The 15,878-nt window shown below is 36.5% G+C and overlaps 1 protein-coding gene across 5 annotated transcripts in view; it reads left to right on the top strand.

Moving 5' to 3' along the window:
- Positions 1 to 13,511, top strand: part of LOC123564769 (protein zer-1 homolog) — a 76,770-nt gene extending 63,259 nt beyond the window's left edge. For all 5 annotated transcript variants that reach the window (XM_053537415.1, XM_053537412.1, XM_053537411.1 and 2 more), the window contains 6 exons: positions 871 to 941; positions 2,341 to 2,388; positions 4,586 to 4,653; positions 7,581 to 7,772; positions 11,691 to 11,791; positions 12,865 to 13,511. In XM_053537415.1, coding sequence (XP_053393390.1) covers positions 871 to 941; positions 2,341 to 2,388; positions 4,586 to 4,653; positions 7,581 to 7,772; positions 11,691 to 11,791; positions 12,865 to 13,010 — 626 coding nt within the window. In that variant the 3' untranslated portion in view covers positions 13,011 to 13,511. The remainder of the gene's footprint in view (positions 1 to 870; positions 942 to 2,340; positions 2,389 to 4,585; positions 4,654 to 7,580; positions 7,773 to 11,690; positions 11,792 to 12,864) is intronic.
- Positions 13,512 to 15,878: the final 2,367 nt, after the last annotated feature.

Here is a 15,878-nt window from a genome sequence, read left to right as displayed (position 1 = left end):
TCATTCCTTTTTATTTTAAATCTTCAAACCTTCCATGAATATGTATCAACATGTGAAGTAGTAACACCCACTCCCTACCCCCATTCCAGATTACTTACTTAAATGTGCTTTCTTTAGAACAAACATCCTTAGCTTTTTTGCAGATTTATTTCTTTGCCATTTTTCACCATAAACACATTTGGCGGTGAATACCAATTCATCAGATTTGCTTGTTGCATCTTTGTTCACAGTTAGTTGTTGATATTGTGGGTTTAGTCTGGTACCATCATGCTGTGTCCTGCATTTGTCATTCTGCATCAACACGTAACTTCTTGTTAGAATTACACCAAACTTAAAAGCTTGGTCTGTATTGTCCTTGCATAGCCCTGTCTTAAGTTTTTAAAATGATTCACATTGATACAAGGGTGATACAGACCATGTTTAGTGAAAATCCATCAACCTAAAGTTCTTATTTATAAAAGTTTCTTGTTTACCGTAGGTAGTTTCCGTGGATGGATCAACTTATTTCCAGCAGAGCCAAAGGAAGGTGTTATATTTACCTCCACAACATCCAGTCTTGGCCTGTACTGCTGGAACCAGTACCAGTACTGAACGCAAGTTGGATTATCAGCCTCGTCCAGGAATCTAACCGGGACTGTCGGCGTTGTAGTCCACTATGCTAACCACTGTGCCAATAATTCCCATTAAATCATGCATTAATTGCCTTCTTAATGATATCCATTTAAATTTTAACTTTCAGGTATGGGTTTAGATATTTGCTCACAAAATGTGCTAATTCTTCTTTCAGACTTGTCTATCTATTTGTATATGCAATGTTTTGCTAGTTTTATAAAGAAGAAATTTATTTTTCATAGCTTGCTTTGTTTTCAGAAGGCGTACCATGTAACTGTGAGTTGTTTGTACAGAATGAAGGGTTGCAGGTATCCAGGACGTGTATTGATGTAAGAACTCTTTCATGCCCCAGCGGGGTTCATTTCTTGCTTTTCAGTAGTTAATTGAAATATAATGGTAGGCTGTTAGTCTCCTGGTTGAAAACAAGTTTCGAGGACTAAAGCAATGCACGTAAAAAGTCGTTTCTGTCTGTCCTTCATTCTGTCCGCAATTCCATGTCTGGTTCATAACTCTGTCATTCATCAAGGGATTGTAGTATTACTTGGTGTTGCGAAAAATGTCCCTAGGCGGGGGACGTTGGTATCTCTTTTACAAATTCTTGTTTTCACTGTTATGGAATTACTGTTGATGCAAATGAATAATAAAAAAATCAGTGTTCTTCCGAAAATACACATCAGTAAAGGTATAGAGTATATAAATACCTACAAAAATGTAAAAGGTAGCCTATGTACTGAAATGTTAAAGAACTGTTAAGGAAGTTTTAAATCTTTTCTCGATATAAACGTTGTGATGTCATAATTTTGCATGTGATGTGAACTATATTTAAGAAATACTAAGTTCCCGTACGTGGTTTATCATAGAATAACCCGAGTTTTGAGTTCTTATGCGAAATAATATATCACTCAGGCCGTAAAAATATATCACTCAGGCCTGAGTGATATATTATTTCGCATAAGAACTCAAAACTCGGGTTTTCTACGATAAATCACACTTGGGAACTTGTTATTTCGATTCTAACACGACATGCTAGTACAACAGTGTTAGAAAAGAAATGATAACTACTTTTTACAACCGTGCTATGCACCTGAATCGGATGACGTCATTGCACGCGAGTGGTTTATTGCAGAATAACCCGAGATAGATTTTGCTCTACATGTATGTAGGTTATTTGCTGGTCGTGTTAGAATTTGGTTTTAAATGGAACCAAGCAAAACACCCTATATATACATATATATTGATTTGCTCATGTCTGTCAGTGAAAGTCACTAGGGTACATATTGTTACAGTATTGGTTTAAAGTTTATTACATGGTTATCAAATTCACCATTTCTTAACTTCTGCCCCTATCATCATCAAATATCACAGATGGATTGGTCTTGCGGAGGGACAGACAGTATTTGGTGTAAGGACAGGTAACTCAAATGTCTAGTTAAAAAATTCGTCAAATGAAGTCTCAAATAAGAAATTTGAAAAAATTGTATTTGATAAAAGTAGCCTTTTTTATTGCCGGATTGACAAATTTGTTGCAAAAAATAGGGGACAAAGTTCTTACAAAAAAAAAAAAGGCAACAATATTTAGCATGAGTTTTTATCTACTACATCCTGAACTCATTTTGTTATACGTTATTTATTAGATTTTCCTTGTAATCTCGAGTGTGTAGATGGAATAAATACAAATGCAGTATTTAAGTATTTTAATTTGTGTTATTTTTGTTGACTTTGTTTCAGAAATATTCTGATGACAAACCCCTCCGGGTAGTGATCTTCGCGACTTTGGTAGGTTTCTATTTTGTTTTTGCAAAATTTACCACTGTTACATGTACTATACATAATAAGCATCAGCTACAAATGAGTCACGCCATGAGAAAACCAACATAGTGGCTTTGCGACAAGCATGGATCCAAACCAGCTTGTGCATCTGCGCTGTCTGGTCAGGATCCATGCTGTTCGCTAACGCAGCTACTTCTTTCCTGCTTATAGGGGTGCGATTGTGTGTTTGTGAGTCTAAAGCGGTTCAGGGGAGCTTTTAGTAAAGGTAGATGTTCGGGCATCCATCATTATCATACTGCATCCCTCGTAGTGCGTCTTGCGTAAACCTTTTTAGCTCTGCTTTAAAAAGTACGTGAAGAACTATCCTACTCGACCTGGCGTTAGGGTCTGTAATGGCGTTCATTCCATGTCAACAACTTGGTTAAAGTTTTGATGCATTTTCTCGTTTTCGCTGTAATTACATGATGGATTTTCTTCAGACTTGAAATAGTTATTCTTCCTCTTCACCCACACCAAAGGGAACAAGGGCCATAAATCTGGTACAGATATTATCACCCACATCCTGTGACACAAAGACTAAAACAGTCACACCAGTCACCTGAACTGTGTTGTTGTCTGCTGTTGGTCCTCCTTAGTCAATTTTTTTTATGTAAATATCTTGTCTGAAACTACCAGTCAGATTCACTTCGGCTTCTTATAGGGGCCGCCAGAGCTAAAAATAGAAAAAAAGTCTTTAAACAACTTCTTTTCTAGGATCTTTATCAAGCTTGGCTTGTAGCATCATTATAAGGTCCTCACCCAAATGTATTCAAATGGGAGCGGTCAATCCTACTAAGGCTTAAGATAAGAAAACCTTTAAAAGACTGTTATCATGAACTGCTTCATGACCATCAGTAAACTTGTTCTGTAGCATTATTACAATGTCCTCTCCAAATTAGTTCATGTGAGATCACTTTGCTCCTTTAAGGAACAGCTAGAGTTAAAAAAGGTATTATCAATAAATGACTACTTCCCATGAAGTACATGATGGATCTTCATCAGACTTGTCTTGAAATGCTTGATAGATCGTTTGGCCGTTTAAGGGTTAGCAAGAATCAGAAATGAATGAAAAACTTTAAGTGACATCTTCTTATGAAACTCTGGTTAGATCTTCATTAAACTTCATCTGTAGTGTTGTTGTAAAGTCCTCTCTCAAACACGTTCAATTCGGGGCACTTTGCCCCTTTTACAGGCCTTAAGAGCTAAAAATAGAAATACCTCAGAAGGTATTATTCCACGTTTGTTAAATGAATTTTCTCTTAGACGCTTGATTGATCTTCATCAAACTTGATCTGTATTATCCTTGCAAGGTCCTCTCCCAATAAATAGTAATACTCGTGGACTACCTGATGGATCATTAATAAAACATGGTTTAGAGCATCATTAAAGGTCCTCTGCCAAGTTTAGATGGTAGCACTTGGCCTGTGTTAGAGGCTACTGGAAAGAAAAACAAAAGAAATACCTTTAGATGATTTCTTCTATGAACTGCTGAATAGATCTTCATCCAACTTGGTCTGTAGCATTATTGTAAGGTTCTCTCCTAGTATTCGTCAAAAATGCTTAGAGCAAAAATTGGAAGTACATGTAGCTTTAAATGACTTCTTCTCACGAACCGCATCAGATTTGGTCTGAAGTATTAGGTCTTCATGCAAATGTATTCGAATGAGCGATCTGTATCCATGGCTGCTAGATTAAAAATGGACAAATCTTTACATTACATCTTCTGGTGAAATGCTGACTTGTTCTTATTCAAACTTAGTTTGTAGCATCATTGTAACGTTCTCTCCAAACTTTGTTTTGATCTTAGGTGCCAAAAGTAGAAACGGTTTAATGACAATGACTCATCAACCATTTGATGGTTCTTCATCAAATTTGGATTTTGGGGCAATTGTTATTGTTTAGCTTAACCCCATTTGGTAGACACCAGAACTAAAACTAGAACATTTTTAAACAACTTCTTATCAGAAGATTTGATCTAATGGTTATACATTTTGGGCTGTAACTGCAAAATATAGACAAGAACAATGTAAAATAACTTTTGGTGATCTGCTTAAAGTATGTTCACCAGGCTTGGTCAGAAGTAAGGCCAGATAATGAAGTTCTCTTAAGGGAAGCGATTTAGGCCCATTTGACCCTGTTGTGTATTGTTTACAATATTTTTCAGGTTAATGTATCTGAAAATCCTGGTTTGATAACTTGGCTGATGACTTCGGACATGATATCAATATTAAAGTAAGTACATAGTGTTCATAAATGTTTTTATATGCCCGTTTTGGAAAATTTGGGTTTATATTATTAAAGGGATTTTATCTGTCCATCTGTCTGTCTGTCAGATTTCATGTCCCGGGCATAACTTTATAACCATTCAAGAAAATGACAATAAACTAACTAAGTAAGTAATGATGAAACATTGGGCAAAATGCATGAAAGAGGTCAGTAGACAAAACGTTAAGATCACAAATTCAGCTCAGAAGTCAGAACTGTAGTTTCCATATTTTGTTTCAAGAGCATAACTTAAAAACTGTCAAAGAAATTGACTCGCAAGTTGGAATATAGAGAAGTGGTGATAAGACGAATTGCAGTGTACAAAAACTGACATCACTTACCCACCTAACCTTGACAAAGCTTCCATTAAAAATGTTGCCAAGAATAGTTCGTTGTGCTTAAGTATCTCACCTCTGTGTCTTACAAAACAGTAAAAAAGGCTCTGCCCAAACACCAACCCACTGCCAAATTACGTCCTCTAAAACCCTCACCCCTTTACACATGCATGCACATGCATGAACACACATGCACACATACACATACTGCATGACAGGGGAAGTCTCCTTCAAGTCTCGATATATGACCATTTTGTGTTGATTCATGCTGAAACTGTTGTCAGTCAGTAGGTAGGTTAGCATTTCAGTAAGTAGACAGTTTGATTTTCCATCAATAATGCTTTAACTTTAAGCAATCAAATGTTACTGAATGATTGTCTGTGGTCAGCAGATGACCCCTATTAGATTAAATCAAAGTGACCTTTAGACTCAAATATGTTTTCCATCAGTGACTGAAGGGCTCTTAGACTTGTAGTATTCAAACTTCAAAGGACAGTTGCCTTTGATTGCTAGATGGTTTTTGTTGCTAGGGTGGGATGGGGGATTAGAGTGGGTCTAGACGGCCACAGTGACTTTGAGACTGGAAACGGTCGTTGATTAATTGAAATAAAATAGCACAACTTCATTTTAAGTTTGTATATTATCAGTAGATGGCTTGAAGCATTTATAGTATTTTAAGCTCACCAGAGCACAAAATACTCAAGGTAAGCTATTGTGACCAGTCATTGTCCGGCGTCCGGCGTCAGTCATGAATCGTGCATCAGCATTTGCCTTGTGAACACTCTAGAGGCCACATTTGTGACCCCATCTGTATGAAACTTTGTCGGAATGTTAGTCTTGGTGATCTCTAGGTCAAGTTCGAAACTGGGTCAAGTGGGTACAAAAACTAGGTCAGTAGGCCAGATCAAAGGAAAAGCTTTTGAACATTCTAGAGGCCACAGTTGTAATCCAACATTTATGAAACTTTTGTCGGAATGATTGTTTTGATGATTTCTAGGTCAAGTTCGAATATGGGTCATGTGGGGTCAAAAACTAGGTCATCCGGTCAAATCAAAGGAAAAGCTTGTGAACACACTAGAGGGAACAATTTTGACTCAATCTTTATGAAACTTGGTCAGAAGGATTTCCTTGATGATTTCTTTGTCAAGATTGAATTTGGGCCATTAAGGGTCAAAAACTAGGCCAGTTAAAAGGTCAGATCAAATGAAAAGCATATGTACACTATATAGGCCATAGTTGTAACTTGGACGCAATGTACAAGATTCAGACCCCAGACTCAAAGTCTTGGTCACACTTTGGGGTAAAATTTTAACATGATATTTTTCTGCCATTTTTGTAGGTGTTCCATCTATCAAGGGATTTTAAAATTGCTCGGGACAAATGCTCCTATATGCCCTGTGCTAGACCCAGACCCATGGCTCAGAGATCAAGATCACATTGAGAAAACAACTGTGTAATGTCAAATTTCTTGTCAAGTCTGCAATGGTTTCTTGCATGCATATATATTCCAATACAGTCTAACCTGTCTTAAGCAGCCAGCCAAGGGAAGCAGACAATTTGGCCGCTTAAGCCAGGTGACCGCTGATCGGAGGTGCAGCCAGTATATGTATTTTCAGACTTCTGACCAGTTTAGCCTTTAGGCCAATTTCTTTTTGGGTTTTCCATTATTATTTTACCTCGATACAATGACGTGCATTTGCCTTCGCAATACGAATGGTCTTCTTAGCAATTTAAAACTCTGGCGTGTTTTTTTTTTTTTACAACAAAAGTTGTTACAATTTTCCAACTTCAAAACAAGTTTGTTTACAATTTTCGCCATTTTGGTAAGGGAAGCTACTCTCTGCGCTTATTGTCTACGCTAAAATTTCACATTGCCGTTACGTTCCGTAAAAGATCGAGCGGTTTATATATTTTATTTTTTCAAACACAATTAATTTCGTATAAATTTAATAGTATTTTGATGACAGAAGTATAAAAATATCACAGATATTATGCTACTAATTAGTTATCGAGTATTATCTTTAACCGAGGTCAAACTGTGAACAAAATTGACACGAGGTGACACGCTAATTGCCGATAATTACTGGCCATTTGGTCATAACAAAAAGGGGATTACACCTTTGGTTATCAGTTTTAATTGAGAAGCTCATGTCATTTTGTCGTTTTTTGGTGAAGTCACGCGAAAATTAGCAATCACGTGTTTCTCAAAAATCGGGTATCTTCGGCGATTATTGCCTAAAAATAATTGGTTTTGGAAGAAAAATGGCCACTGAAAGGGGTCAAATACGACGATCGGGAGGCAATTTCGGTGGCCGCTGAATAAAGTGATAAAATAGAGGAAAATCCGTCGGGGGCGTCATAAAATGGCCGCTGAACGGAAATGACCACTGATCGGAGGTGACCGTTAGTACAGGTTAGACTGTAATTCATCTAAAACTTATAATGTAATAGGTAAATATGTTTATGTGGACCCAATATATTGGTGTATTTGCTTTAGATTTGCTTCAGTTAAATATGATGAAATATTTAGTTACATTTTTAACTTTAAAATTTCTTCAGGAAGCTGTTGTCATATGAAAATGAGGAAGACTTTGGTGTAAGTTTTAAAGCTGCTGATTTTCTCATCATACTGGCTTCATATGGTCCCGAGGCATGGACGATGGTGAAACCGTCTAGAGATGAAATATTAGAGAAAATAGACCAAGTAATGCACAAATGGGATATTAATAAACCTATAGGCAGAAAAATCAGGTATCAGTAGTGTTTTTTTAGCTCGCCTGAGCACAAAGTGCTCATGGTGGGGTATTGTGATCATGCTGTGTCTGTCAGTCCTTGTCAACATTTTTGTTTAAACGACATCTCCTCCAGAACCAATGAATGGATTTTGATGAAACTTGGCCATGATGTTCCTTGGGTGGTCCTTCTACCAAAGTTGTTCAAACGGTTCCGCTTGGTTGCACATAGGGACTACCAGAACTAAAACTAAAAAAGTCTTCATAAGACATCTTCTCCTAAACAATAGTCCGATTTTGAAATAATTTCACACAAATGGTCCTAGAGTCACCCTCTACCAAGATTGTTCAAATTAATTTGATTCATCAAAAAACATGGCCACTGGAGTGCATATATGTATATAGTGCAAAATTTAAAAATCTTCTTGAGTGAAACTGCTTGCCCAATTTTAGAATAATTTTATACAAGTGGTCCTTGTGTGACCTCTACCAAGATTGTTCAAATTATTATGAATCGTCAAAAAACATTGCTGCCAGAGGGGATAGTCACTTTGCCCTATAAGTATATTATGGAAACTTTAAAAATCTTCTTGTGTGAAACTGCTGGCCCGAAAATCTTCTTGTCCAAAAGCATAAGGCATAGGGCTTTGATATTTGGTATGTAGAATCATCTAATGGTCCTCTACCAGGGTCAGATATGGCCCCGCCCCTGGGGCCACGTGGTTTATAATATTATAGACTTACATGTATATAGGGAAAAACTTTGAAATTCTTTTTGTCCAAAACCATAGGTCCTAAGGCTTTGATATTTTCTGTGTGACATCATTTAGTGATTCACTACTAAGATTGTTCAAATTATTCCCCTAGGGTCAAATATGACCCCGTCCTGGAGGTCAGATGGTTTATATAGACTTACATAGGGAAAACCATTAAAAACCTTCTTGTCCATATCCTACAAGATTCAAATGGACCACGTGTATAGTTTTGTGTGGCTAGATTAACCTTGACATGAGTTGACCTTGATCTTGACCTAGTGACCTACTTTCATATTTCTGTACCTACAACCTTCAAATTAGGACCACATGCATAGATTTGTGTACCGAAATCAACTTTGATCTTGACATTGACTTTCACATTTTTAAATGTATTGGATTCAGATTTGGACCACATGCATAGTTTTGTGTACCGAAATTACCTTTGACCTTGATATTTGCTTAGTGACCTACTTTCACATTTCTGTAGCTACAGCCTTCAAATTTGGACCACATGCATAGGTTTGTGTACCGAAATAAAGTTTGACCTTGACATTGACCTAGTGACCTACTTTCACGATTTTGAAGGTACAGGCTTCAAACTTGGACCACATGCATCTTCTCTGAATCAATACTAGCTAGAGCCTTGATTTTTGATGTGTGATGTCAGGGTTGTACTGTCTAACTATTGCCTTAGACTAAAGAATGTATGTGACTGTAGAAGAAACCTATGAATACTTGTATCATTACGTTATGCAAACACACTTAAAGCCTTATACTTAGGTGAGTGCTTTAGGATCAGTGACCCTCTTGTTTTTGTTTAGAATGTTACTTGTATATTTATGCCTTAATTGAAAAGTTACTGTTTGATCAACGAGATTTTCACCAAATTTCTCTTTAAATATGAAACAATACCAATGATACTGTATTAGTTTAATAACAAATTCTGAGGGTGGTACTAGGTTTCTTCTAGTCTTCAAAATACTTTTATTAAATTCAATTTCATCATCAGAAACAATTTCGATAGGGTAGTATTTTCCCTGGCAAGTTACAGCCGGTTTGGACATTTAAATGTTGTATCATTTCAGTTTTTAGCTCACATGTCAAAAAGTGACAAGGTGAGCTTTTGTGATCATGCAGCATCCGTCGTCCGTCGTCCGTCCATGCGTGCGTCCGTCCGTCCGTCTGTGAACTTTTGCTTGTGACCACTGTAGAGGTCACATTTTTCATGGGATCTTTATGAAAATTGGTCAGAATGTTCATCTTGATGTTATCTAGGTAAATTTTGAAACTGGGTAAGGAGCGGCCCAAAACTAGGTCATTAGGTCTAAAAATAGAAAAACCTTGTGACCTCTCTAGAGGCCATACTTTTCAATGGATCTTCAAGAAAGTTAGTCAGAATGTTCACATTGATGATATCTAGGTCAAGTTTAAACTGGGTCACGTGCTTTCAAAAACTAGGTCACTAGGTCAAATAATAAAAAACCTTGTGACCTCTTTAGAGGTCATATTTTTCATGGGATCTGTATGAAAGTTGGTCTGAATGTTCATCTTGATGATATCCAGGTCAGATTCGAAACTGGGTCAACTGAGGTCAAAAACTAGGCCAGTAGGTCTAAAAATAGAAAAACCTTGTGACCTCTCTTGAGGTCATACTCTTGAATGGATCTTCAGGAAAATTGGTCAGAATATTCATCTTTATGATGTCTAGGTCGAGTTTGAAACTGGGCCACTTGCCTTCAATAACTAGGCCATTAGGTCAAATAATGAAAAAACCTTGTGACCTCTTTAGAGGTCATATTTTTCATGGGATCTGTATGAATGTTAGTCTGAATGTTCATCTTGATGATATGTAGGTCAGGTTCGAAACTGGGTCAACTGCGGTCAAATACTAGGTCAGTAGATCTAAAAATAGAAAAACCTTGTGACCTCTCTTGAGGTCATATTCTTGAATGGATCTTCAGGAAAATTGGTCAGAATGTTCACCTTTATGATATCTAGGTCGAGTTTGAAACTGGGACACGTGCCATCAATAACTAGGTCAGTAGATCAAATAATACAAAAACCTTCTGACCTCTTTAGAGGTCATATTTTTCATGGGATCTGTATGAAATTTAGTCTGAATGTTCATCTTGATGATATGTAGGTCAAGTTCGAAACTGGGTCAACTGCGGTCAAAAACTAGGTCAGTAGGTCTAAAAATAGAAAAACCTTGTGACCTCTCTAGAGGCCATACTTTTGAATGGATCTTCATAAAAATCGGTCAGAATGTTCACCTTGATGATATCTAGGTACAGTTTGAAATTGGATCATGTGCAATCAAAAACTAGGTCAGTAGGTATAAAAATAGAAAAACTTTGTGACCTCTCTAGTGGCCATATTTTTCATGAGATCTTCATGAAATTGGTGAGAATGTTCACCTTGATGATATCTAGGTCAGATTCAAAACTGGGTGACGTGCCTTCAAAAACTAGGTCATTAGGTCAGATAAAGAAAAACCTTGTGACCTTTCTAGAGGCCATATTTTTCAATGGATCTTCATGAAAATTGGTTAGAATTTTTATCTTGATGATATCTATGTCAAGTTTAAAACTGGGTCACATGAGCTCAAGAACCAGGTCACTATGTCAAATAATAGAAAAAATGACGTCATAATCTGTTCAAAACTGGGTCATGTGGGGACAGGTGAGCGATTCAGGACCATCATGGTCCTTTTATTACTTGATTTGTTAATGGATTATTAGAAACTTTAAGGATACTTTAGCATGAAAGTAACATATTCGTGTGGAATAATTGTAAGTTTTGAAACATTTAATTTGTACACAGGAAAAATACATTTTTTGGCAATAAAATTTTGTCTTAATGAAGTTGATTCAGAATGAATATCGATAACTTCCGTGTGATTACGTTTTCTCCATATAGGACTTCGTCATTCTCTGCCTAGTTGCTCATACAAGCTCATTTAGCAGCTGGAGAATTCAGAAGAAGCATCAAGAGATTATGTAATTTCAAATAAATCGCTGATTGTCATTATGAATTCTAATCTACTTTTAACTCTGGAAATAAGAAAAATATGTTACTTATATCTGGCTCTTGCAAAATGAAGCTGCAGTTCTTGTATAAAACCTGTTACAGAAACTTTTATGGATCAGACAGTTTGAGTTTGATTTTTTTCCTTTTCTCAGGTGGTCATTGCCTACTGTTTTGTCACACCTAGACAGTTACAGCACTCCAGTTGTACAATATTGGGCAGCTTGGCTCATATGTAATTCGATCATTGTTTCACGTAAGTGTCTTTGGGTTCAGACCAATTTCAGATTAGGTTGCACTGTTAAAGTATTGTTACTGTTATTTGTTTTAAAAATGTACATCATTTTAAGATACTTTGTTTTTGTTTTGTTTAACATCACATCAAAACAATTATAGGCCATATGGTGACTTTCCAGCTTTGACGGTGGAGGAAGACCCCAGATACTCCTCGGTGCATGATTTCATCATGGGTGGTCACCTGGGTAGAACCGATGACCTGTAATCCTGCTGAATGGCTTCCTCACATGAAGAATTCAAAGCCCTGAGTGAAACTCAAACCCACATAAGTGAGGGACAAGTGATTCATAGTCGAGGACCTTAACCACAGAGGTCCCTGTTTAAAGAAACTAAAGTCACTTGAATAATCAGTTACAAAGGTGATAAAAGAAACTTTTAGTGTTTCCTGTAATTTTAGCACATTTACTGTTGACTGTCTTAACTTGCAAGCGCACCTTGAATTAAATTATACAGTGTCTAAATTTTTATTTAATTGGCTGGTTTTCCTTAGTAATATTCGGAACACTTTTTTCAATGTAAATATTGAACATATATGGTGTTTATGAAACGTTGAAGGTAATTATATCAAAAGTATTCTAAACCATTATAGCATAATGTTTTAGTCCTCTGTAGCCTAGTAGTCTTGGTCCCAGATTTTAAATTTGCTTGCAGTCTCCTATCTATGCGGTTTCTGAACACCACTTGGGCTGAAGAATTCTTTCTTGTAAGGATGCCACCCTTCTGGCTAATGGAAGGTTGTTGGTTCTATCCAGGTGTCGGCTTGTGCCTAAATAATATTTAGAGGGACGGCTATGGTCTTCTGCACCATTATAAACTTGAGATGTAATGTGACTAAACTTATGTGTGTGAGACTTAAAACTGCACAAACACTAAAAATGATAATATTTTGAAGTGTTTGTCAGCTCCTCATATCCATTACTGCCTTTATGTCAACCAGAGGTTTAACTTTGATAAAAAACGCGAACATGTCTTTCAAACAAAAAGAAAAATCACTGCTTTATTTATATAATTGTGAATGTGTATTTAATACAGCACAGCGTTATTGTGAAATGTTACTATCTGGTGATGGATTGGCCAAGATTGACAGAATGATACAACATGGAGGACTCCGAGATGACATTGTGATTCTCCTAGAAAAGATCAGAACATTAACCGTGGAGTACAAAGAGCAACGATGAGGAAAAATACATGCAACACAAACGGAAAATAAAAAAATAAGAGCAACAAATGCGGAAATTTCAAACAGTTATGAGCAGTTGAGGAAAAATAAAAACAGATAAAATGGAGTACAGGGAGAGAGAATTAGGAAAAATACAAACAGCACAATGAGGAAATACACAAAGAGTTAAGAACAATATGTGAGGAAACATACAAACAGTTATGGGCAACAAATGAGGAAATATACAAACAACATGATGAGGAAATATACAAAGAATTCAGAGCAACAAATAAGGAAATATTGTTAAGATCAGCAGATGAGGAAATACACAAAAGATGAAGAAGTACGCAAACAGTGAAGTTCACCAAACTAGGAACTTTACAAACAATGAATAGCAACAGTTGAATTATTGATTAAGCAATGCTTTGGCTTGTTAAATGTATAGTTATACTATTATGTTACGAACTGTTTAATTGATACGTGCATTGAAAATATTTGAATTAAAATACAGGTAATTGGATACATGTAATATGTTAAAGATATCTAGTGTCCATCTTGCACCATTATTTTATCTTCAGTATTTACTTCAGAAGTAGAAAATCGTCATCAGAGGTACTTAACATTTTATTTAACTTTACTAAATATATAAATAAATTGTGTATGTAAAGCTGCATTCATAATTAAATGTTGTACAGTAACAGACATTGGTTAAAACACATTCATACTGTGTATAACTATACATGTGTCAAGTTGTAAACATATTTAATCGAATGCATATTACTGTCAATACACATAAAATTGTTAATATTTTGTTAGCTCACCTGAGCAAAAGGCTCAATGTTCGTCGTGGGTCGGGCGTCCGTCAACAATTTCTAAAAAATCTTCTTCTTGAAAACCACTGAGCAGATTCACAGGAGTGATCCTTGGATGGCCCCCTTTCAAAATTGTTCAAAGAATTGAATTCCATGCAGAACTCTGGTTGCCATGGCAACCGAAAGGAAAATTTTAAAAAGCTTCTTGTCCAAAACTGCAAGGCGTAGAGCTTTGATATTTGGCATGTGACATCATCTTATGGTCCTCTATAACGATGGCTCAAATTATGCCCATGGGGTGAAAAGAGGCCCCTCCCCGGGGGTCACAAGTTTTACATACACTTATATAGGAAAAAACTTAAAAAGTCTTCTTGTCCAAAACTACAGGACCAAGGTCTTTGATATTTGGTATGTAGCATCACTTTGTGGTCCTCCACAAAAAATTGTTCAAATTATGCCCCTGGGGTGAAAAGAGGCCCAGCCCCGGGGGGTCTCAAATTTTACATAAACTTATAAGAAAAGGAAATCTTCTTGCCTTAAACTGCAAGGCCTAGGCTTTTGATATTTGTTATGTTGCATTGCCTTGTGGTCCTCTACCATTTATGCCCCTGTGATGAAAAGAGGCCCTGCCCTTAGAGTCCCAAATTTAACATAGACTTATATAGGGAAAAAATCTTTTTGTCCAAAAGTTCAAGGCATAGGCCTTTGATATTTGATATGTAGCATTGCCTAGTGGATCTCGAACAAGACTGTTCAAATTTTGCACCTGGGGTGAAAAGAGGCCCTGCCCTGGGGGTCACTTTTTATATGAGTTATATAGGAATAAATACTTAAAGAATTATCAGATTATATTTCCTAGACTGTTAATTATAATTACCTGATGATCCCAAGTGATTAGGGGTCACTTGATCGTGACCTTGACCTACTGACCTTCTTTCTTGTTTTTTAAGATACAGCCTTGAAATTTGGATGACATGTACAGTTTTGTGTACCGTTTTGCACACCAATCCTAAAACTGACTTTCAGTGACCATGAATGTGACCTACTGACATACTTTCTAATATTTTAGCATCAGTTTGGCATTTTAAACATGTGGCTCATATTACTTAGGTGAGCGATTCATGGTCATTATGACCCTCTTCTTTACATAAACTATAAGTTGCAGTTGTTTATAATTCAAGTATACCTTGAAGAATATTTTTAAACTGGATTCATTGACACTGAATCAGATATGTAAACAATATATGACTATTAAGTTATTTGAATTTAAAATTAGATGTTATGTAAACCAAGATATTTTATATTGTAAGGGAAGTTAACTCAAGGGGAAGAGCATATTGTTAAGCTTTTGAGTTATGGTACTGTCTTTGAAAATTATGTGAACTCGTATAACATTGAACATTTTTATAAGTACAATACTGCGAAATTGTTCTGTTTTTGTAGTTCCCCATCTTTTTGAAAAAGGGAAATAGAATTTGGCTGCACAGCCCGCCTGCTTAGTTCAGTAGGTAGAGCGTTGGTCAACGGCTCGCGTGATCGTGAGTTTGATCAACGGGCGGGGCGTATGTTCTCCGTAACAATTTGATAAACGACATTATGTCTGAAATCATTCCTCCTCCACCTCTGATTCATCTAGGGAAGTTGGCTGTTACTTGTGGAGAACAGGTTTGTACTGGTACAGAATCCAAGAACACTGGTTAGGTTAATTGCCTGCCGTTGCATGACTGAAATACTGTTGAAAAACGGCGTTAAACCCGACACAAACAAAAAAGAAATTGGCTGCTTCACTTCGTATCTGGTCCATAAAGGAAATCTAGGGTAAGTATTAAAGTGGATTATCTGGGCCAAAAATTAGGACACTAGGTCAGATCATAGAAAGACATCATTAACATTCAGAAGACCAAGTTGTCTACCTGATTTTCATGAGACTTGGGTGGAATGTTTGTCTTATAAAATCTAGGATAGATTTGTGACTCCATCAACAGGAAAAAAACATAGGCCATTCAGTCAAATCTTAGAACAACTTTGTTGACACTTGAAAGGCCATTTTTTCAACTTGCTCATCATCCGTTTTG

This window comes from Mercenaria mercenaria, chromosome 2, assembly GCF_021730395.1.
Source record: "Mercenaria mercenaria strain notata chromosome 2, MADL_Memer_1, whole genome shotgun sequence".
NCBI classification, from domain to species: Eukaryota; Metazoa; Mollusca; class Bivalvia; order Venerida; family Veneridae; genus Mercenaria; species Mercenaria mercenaria.
This window is presented reverse-complemented; position numbering and strand designations above follow the sequence as displayed.